Genomic DNA, 7861 nt, shown 5'->3' on the forward strand with positions numbered 1-7861 from the left:
TTCTTGTAAGTTGTAAGGCTGGAAGGTCAAGTATTCCATAACCCCCATGGAAGTGAAGAGAGAATGGAGGGGCATGGAAACTTGACAATCCACTTTCACTAGGGGATGAGAGTATGGAGAATGTGAAGTCATGCATTCACATGGAAAGGGGGAAGCTTCTTCTTGGGTGAAGGACGAAAGGTGAGCCCACTTGAAACGTTGAAAGGGAGGGGAGACAAGATGTGAAAAGGAGAGCCAATCCTTGTCCATCTGTCACGAGGGCTTTGTCGTCTACTTTGTCGTCCAAATATTGCAAGGGTCAAATTATTATTATGGTTTATCTATGCACTAGTGATGATTAATGTGGCGTAAAGGTCTCATGGTTAAGCGACTAATCATTGTGATTAATGTGAGGTAGTGATTAATTGATGCGATTAGCTAAACGATGCTAGATCGTGTGAAAAGGTGGCGGCCATCATCGCCGCCGGCGAACTGAATGACGTCGTGCCGTGTGGACTCGTGCGCGATAGTCGTCTTTTATTTGAATTAATAAAAAAAACATAAAATCTATCATTATTATATAACATATTATAGTAATTGCCGTCACGGCGTCACCGTTGAATTGGGCTTTTTCTTAATTTAATACAAAACATAAATCATTATTTTTACTATTATAGTCGCCGTTGAATTGCGCAACTTCGTCGTGGCATGCATTAAAGGCATAAATATGGGGAGTGGCCTGCCACTCTCTATAATATCAAACTATTATTAAATAATTATTAAATATCAAACAATTATTGAATACATTACAGCCCTTTAAAAAAAAACCTGACAAGCCTTCATTGTTAGCATTAGAAAATAATTAAAATAATTTCTAATCAAACTAATTTCTCTAATTGAATAAATACATTGCATGCCTACTTTTCTAATTGAATAAATAGTTAATACCCTTTTTTTTTCCAAAGTCTATAGGAAACATAGTCTCTAATTTTTGTTTTTTTGTTTTTTTATGTTAAGGAAAAGAAAAAAGTCTGCTACATAGTCTCTAATTTTTGTATTGCTTGGAAGCCTTGGATCACAAAATGCAAAAAAGAAAAAGAAAAAAAGAAGCATTCTCTTTTACATTGAATGCACTATATATGTGTGTGTGTGTGAGAGAGAGAGAGAGAGAGAGAGAGAGAGAGAGAGAGACTTTTTCTCTATAGACACATTATAATATATATATATATATAGTTTATAAAGTCATATATTATATGACTTTTTCTCTGCAGACGCATTATCAAATTTTATGCTCTTGGTGTGTCGTGGTCCGATTCTCGTGTTCCATTTAACGACTCGTCAACTCTAGCTGAGCTGACAACAAAAGCTTTGCTTTAGTGCCTTCATGCTCATAAAACATATCACAAAAGATTCACAATAAAATCCATTGTAAACTAATGTCTAATATGAAAAAAAAATTTAGCTTAACCTAATCATCCACCATTGGCTAATTTAGCCGTTCAATTTGAGCTAATGTACAATGTCTTGGCACTCCAACATGGGATGCTTAGCCTCGCTACTAAACACCCTCCACTGATGGCTAATCAAGCAATTCAATGCAGCTTCTGTCTACAAACCTAGGAGATTCATAAGGAGCCCAGAATTAGGAGCATTTTTGGTAGATTAAGGAGCTTTTCAGGGTAGATTAAGGAGCATTTTGGGGTAGGTTAAGAAGCCCTTAAGTAGGAGCATTAAGGATTGTAGATCTTGCCACCACATTGGCATCTCCAAGCTACAGGATAATAATCTGTTGAACTTGATGGTGTGATTGTGCTGCGAATGGGCACTAGCACGCTCTTGCAAGGACTGCAGCTGCCACATTTCTTTACACACTTGGGTGGAGATGAACCAACTAGAGCTCTCATCAAACCAGCTGCTTCTGATCCGCTCCTCACCACCTGCTTTTTTGCGCACACAAAAAATTCATCATTTCCAATATTTCTAAATATACACCATTGCTTTTTGTAACCCAAATGCATTGAAAATTTCATACTGGCGGCTGCATTATAATTGAATTGTTCTGTTTTAAAGCTTGGAGGAATTATTTTGTTTTAAAGCTTCGAGGAATTATTGATTTTATCGCAACGCCTACCGATAATTGGCGATGGAGCAATGCTATTTGCTGCATACTGAAGGGAGCTTTGAGCTGCATATTGGATACTTTCTCTCCATAGCTTTGCCTTTGATCATCATGGATCACACGAGTAGCTGACATACATAATTGAAATCAGTAAAACTACTGATTTTAGCTGAGAAAACGACTCAATTGTTAATTAATATGCTATAATTAAGTGCAGAGCTAGACTTTAATCGATACAAGGACACAAGCTGAGAAGGAATTAGGGGCCCAACCACTCGAGAATTGGAAACTCATTGCAGCCCACAGAATAATTATCATGAGTGTGGAATAAAAGAACAGGTTTCTTTTGTTGCTAATTGGGGCCGCATGCTGCTGCAATGGATAAACGGTGATTAACATTTTGAGAATCTATGGGGAGGATTAGAGAATACCGAGCTATTAAGAACTCTGATAGTTTGATCACTAGGCTACGGCTAGGGTGATTAAATACTGCTACAAATCAGGGCTATACAAAACTCTGATAAATTTGATAAGAGTTATAGAGATGTATAATGAGTTATTGAATAGTTTGATCATGTGAGCTGGGCCAATACTGTCTACAATCCCAACGTGGGTTTCTCTATCAAAGAGATGGGCTACTTTGGTGATAGACGTGGGGTTTCCCTTTCAAAGGGATGGGTTACTTTTAGTGATAGGTTTGTTTGGTGTGGTGGAGAGGGAGACAGAGAGATACACACACACACAGAGAGAGAGGAGGGGCTCCAACTCTCATATATACACTAAAAAGCTTAGAAAAAGGGTACAGAAGGGGCTCCAACTCTCCTAAAATTACTAGGGGATAGAAGGGTACAAAAGCTTAGAAAAAGGTGGTGAAAGGCAAATATTTTTTTTTGTCAACGACAAATCATCTATGGCCCAAAGGTTGATAGAGGGGTTGTGTAAGGTCGCTTGGCTTTATTGGGTGTGTGTTGGTGTTGCATATAATGACAGCTACATAGGCCTATACGGCCTAACTACCCATGTTTTTCCACACTATATCTCTCTAACCAACCAACACTTGGCACTATTTTTTCTTCACCTTGGTTTGTAGCAAAACATAAGAGCTAGGGGCCTCTCTTTTCTAAGGACTAGTTTCCACGCTAGTGGTGGTTTTGTGTTGGCATAGCACTATTTCCTCACCTTCGTTTGTAGCAAAACATAATAGGTAGAGGTCTTTAGTTTCTAAGGACTGGTTTCCGTGGTTGTGTTGGCATCATAGCACTATTTCTTCACCTTCTAACATTTAGACCACTTTGGGTCTCTAGTTTCTAAGGATTGGTTTCCATGCTAGTCGTAATTGTGTAGGCGAAACAACACGAATTTCGAATTCAACTCATCAAAATCCTATCTAGTTCACAATCGTAAGTTATATGGGCTCTTTTTTCTTCATCTCATTTGATTTGCAGAGCGTGAAAACCAACCCTAATTGCCTTGCAAGATGGTAAATGGCTCTTGATGGTTTCTAATAGTAAGAGCCCAATTTTTGCTCTTAGAAAAAGTTTAAGGCACACGTGTTTGAGAAGCCATGCACAATCACATGCTAGGAATCCCACTATACATGTGCATCATGGCATGTCAAAATATTAAAAATATGAGGCAACCAATTTCATGAGGATGACGTTCTGTTATGACAAGACCAAAAGCAAAAGCACCCATCAAATCCATACCATCCATGCAAGGACCTGTTTCCACGCAAGGCTTAGTTGCATTGCCGGAGCCGGTTGACAGGTGTTTTTTTTGCAAGGAGGCTCAACGTGACGATCTCATGGGATGTTAAGTTTAGAGCGAGTAAGCCCTCCTTCACATGGGTGGCCCACTCTTGTGGTAAAGCTTGGCTAAAAACTCCTCTCTCTCTCTCTCTAGTCTCTCTCTCTCTCTCTCACACACACACAACCAAGGACCTACCACAAGAGAACCAGGTTTAAAAGCTGGGCACAAAACAAGCCCTCGTGAAAATGGCCCCCATCCTATACCACCTCTTTTGTTTCTACGTGGCACATCCATGTGGATTTGTAAACGCAAAAAGAATTTAGTACCATCCAAATGTTTATCTTCCCCTTTGTCTTGTTCATACGGTAGATTCTAGATTGTATACATGTCCTTCATTTGTACTAGTAGTAGTAGTAGTCAATTTCTCTTGCATATCTCCATCCATATTCATGGAGGTATTGCATGTCTTCATCCATCTTGACGGAGATATTCCAAGTCTTCTCGTGTGGTGCTCAGACTCGGATGTTGGATTCTTGCATCGATTTAAATATATTGACCTTTGAAGTTTGAAGTCCTAGTTGATTCTAGCCTTGCAATCAAGCTCTTGCCTTGTGTAATATAATACTTACTTTTTCTCCACATTAGGAATACCTTATGTTGCTCTCCACTTAACCTTGCACTCTCTCTACTTTTTCTTATTTCAACGCCAAGTGCTTAATAGTGTACAAGTATTGGTCTCCATAGCATCACAAAGTACCACATGGAGTTAAGGAGTTAAGTAGATCACAAGCTTACATAGTACATGCATTCAAGGATGAGCTTAAGAATCCCCTTGTCCACCCATGAAGGTCTAAGAGAGCTAAGTAGCTCAAAAGCTTACGTAGTACATGCATTCAAGGATGATCTTTTGAATCCCCTTGTCCAACCATCTTCGCATTTTATGTACGAATGAGTCTCTCTACATAAACCTATAAATCTGGATGTTTACATATTGAGATACCCCTTACAATAATTATTGTATTAACTATGAAGAATTGTGGGTTTTACCTTTAGGATAGACTGAATATTTAATAATAAATCATCAATAGAATAGAACCTTAGAATAGTAGCACATATTATGTGTCTTTAGCATATTAGGACATTTGGCTCAATTGATATCCGCCTCTACACGAACATGGAAACCGTTTACTTTTGATCTTGTCCATTTTCAACACTCTTGCAGATTGAATGGGTAATTGCAAATGCTTCTCCTTAAAGATTCCCTTCAACATACCCCAAAAACAACCTCTCTATTTAAAACGAATAGAGATTGTAGCAAGTTAAATGTCTTTTATAGTTGAGAAAAATTCACATCAAGATTTGTGCTAACGTTTCTTGAGGAAAAAAGGAAACGAACTAAATTCATAATTACAAATACATAAAAAGTAAGAAACACTTAAGTGACTCCTATGGCCTTCTTGACCTACAAGGAAAATGAAGTTGATAAGAACATACTTCGCAAGATTCTCACAATCCCATAGTGTGACTCCTATGGCCTTCCTAACCTACAAACAAAGTGTGCTCATCTTTTAAAAAATGTAAGTTCTAACCATCAAAGATGCACCTTTCTTTAATCCCATAGTATAAGCAAGCTTCTTCACAAACTCTACCATGATCTTATTAACTAGTGACCATTTAGTATAAGGTCCCTTGGATTAAGTTTCCCACCACACAATGATACACCACATTCCTATGTAGGAGCACTTGTTCCCTTGTTTGATCCAAGACTATTATCCATGCGTATTTTAAGATTTATTAAAGTGGCACAATTTTGCAAACGTGGTTTTTTAAAAAGGATTATAGATTGTACACATGTCCAAAAGTGATTGCCTAAGACGATCCAATGGAGAATGTAGATTTTACAAGATACATTCGCACCTCATTCGATCATAGTTATTTATTCCATTAAATAATCACTTATTTATTACTAATGAGAGATTGATTAAAGGATGCAATCAGCCTTGTTATGAGTCAAAAACTCATTTAAGTGCTTAATTGTAGCTTCTGATTAATTACATGTACATTTAGCCATCATTTTACAACGATATTGCTATGATAATCTCTTGATACTCCACTCAAGAATACAAGTAATCATTGATTGACTAAGAGTTAAGTCCACGGTTCACTTTACCTTACATAATATCTCTTCAACCATGATATCTATGATTAATCTCAAAACCTATTCAATGATTAATTGATTCATGTCTTGTCTGCACATTAAGAGATGTTTTGAGGCCAATGATAGATAGCTGAGGAAGGTTATCCTCATATCGAGACCTTCCAGCTACGCCTTATAGTGCCACTGGACTGCTTTCTTTGTCTTGCTGAGAAAGTAGCCACCGATCTAAGCTCTCAAAAAACAATTTGCCCAAATGCTCACTTGAAGCGATAAGCAAAGTACTGCTGCAAGCTCTCTCTCTCTCTCTCTCTCTCTCTCTCAACCTAATTAAGAAGCGAAATCAAGAGAGGATGAGAAATGAAAAGATAATTCCTACCTTTTACCCTGACCAAGTTCTACTACCAATTGAGAAATCTACAAAGCCAGGAAGGGTCAAAGCAAAGTATTAAATCCATGTTTAAAGATTAAAACAATGATAAGCTAATGAATAAGAGAGAGAACCGAAACATTAACATTAATTGCATCACAAATCTCTCTCTCTAAAGTGAGCAAGAGTACATCAATTTACAGCTCGGGAGAGCATCTTCAAGCATCATCTCCAATTGACTCCAAGCAAGCCACCGATACCACCCAATTGGGCAACCCATGTAGTTATCACATAATTGTGTTTGCACCATTACTTAAATCAAGAATCTTTAGAACCGTTTTTACCTTCTCTTTCCAACTTACATGCACCAATGTCTAAACAAATGAGCTTTGAATTTAGGGCATTAAGATCTCACACAACGTGCATCACCTCAGATTTCAATAGCCAAGAAATACTTTCATATCTTAGCAGAAGTATATGCAAGGGAGATACTAAACACATTTGGTATGGCGAAATGCAAGGTACTGGTTACCACAATGGAGGTTGACCTAAAGCTCTATGTTAATATGACACTTTAGAGTATGTGGATGGGACACGACAATGGTTGGAAGTCTAGTCTTGTTGATAGATAATACAAGGCCACATACCAATTTTGTTGTGTTAATCTGCACATGAATTGTTAGAAAGAAGGTATGCCAGTACTGACACATGCGAGGTACTTAAGGAGTGCAACATCAAATAAACTGCCAGCAAAGTCCTATGTGGATTTTGTAACTTATTTTGGGCGGGTAATTTGGACATCGGCAGATGCTAGTAACATGGCATCATTTTTGCACTTGGTTCAAGACGCACCTTGGATCAGTCCACAATTTGCACTCTCAATAATAGAGGCTAGTCACCATGCTAGGGAGTATTCTATAGGATACGGAAGCAATCTAAAACTATCCCCAAGTATGTTAATGTGACAATAGGAATTACATAGCAGTTTCTTGAAACCATTTGCTTTATACTTGAATAAAACACTCTGAGATTTAGTATCATTTGTGTGAGCTAAGCATATTTAGAAAGGTTGAGACTATTGGTATACTTTGCCATAACAAATATTTGTGTAGGCATCTTCACAAAGGCTCTTAACAAAGACTAGATGGAGCATCATCTTTATCAACTTGACCTTGAACACATGGGTAGTTTACCTTTGGTACCAGGGATGTTAAGGATCTCCACACTTATGGCAGAGGCCAAGCACCCACTAGCTCACTTTTGCATAACTCTTACTTGAGGCATACATAGCCATATTGGTTAACTAGACCTGATACTCGAAGATGATATGGAGAGAGCTTGGAAAGGTTTGGCACACTTCCAAATAAACACATGCTTATGTAGTGGGAATTACTCAAAGACACCATATCCTTAGGTTACAGGAACCGACCTCCTCTGGAAGGTGTACCAACAGAAAGCAAGTGCTTCAAGTACAGGGAAGCAAGTACCA

General features: G+C 38.1%; 1 protein-coding gene across 1 annotated transcript; it reads right to left on the reverse strand.

Annotated features, from left to right (window-relative positions):
* Positions 1-1405: 1405 nt before the first annotated feature.
* On the reverse strand, positions 1406-2821 carry LOC147620931 (EPIDERMAL PATTERNING FACTOR-like protein 6). Its single transcript, XM_086825483.1, has 3 exons — positions 2371-2821; positions 2111-2226; positions 1406-1916 (listed from the first exon to the last, which is right to left on the reverse strand). Exons 1-3 carry the CDS (start codon positions 2495-2497, stop codon positions 1710-1712), a joined length of 450 nt encoding a protein of 149 aa, XP_086681609.1. The 5' UTR covers positions 2498-2821; the 3' UTR covers positions 1406-1709.
* Between the last annotated feature and the right edge of the window lie 5040 nt (positions 2822-7861).

Source organism: Cibotium barometz, chromosome 31, assembly GCF_041138505.1.
Source record: "Cibotium barometz isolate CiBa-2024 chromosome 31, ASM4113850v1, whole genome shotgun sequence".
Taxonomy (NCBI): Eukaryota; Viridiplantae; Streptophyta; class Polypodiopsida; order Cyatheales; family Cibotiaceae; genus Cibotium; species Cibotium barometz.

Excerpts from the sequence above, each read along its gene's own strand:
- LOC147620931 (XM_086825483.1), bottom strand. The coding sequence starts at position 2,497 with ATGTTAATCACCGTTTATCCATTGCAGCAGCATGCGGCCCCAATTAGC. Across the intron at positions 2,227-2,370 it reads GAGTTTCCAATTCTCGAGTG|CTACTCGTGTGATCCATGAT; the intron begins GTTGGGCCCCTA and ends TATGTATGTCAG. Across the intron at positions 1,917-2,110 it reads TGCTCCATCGCCAATTATCG|GTGGTGAGGAGCGGATCAGA; the intron begins GTAGGCGTTGCG and ends GCAAAAAAGCAG.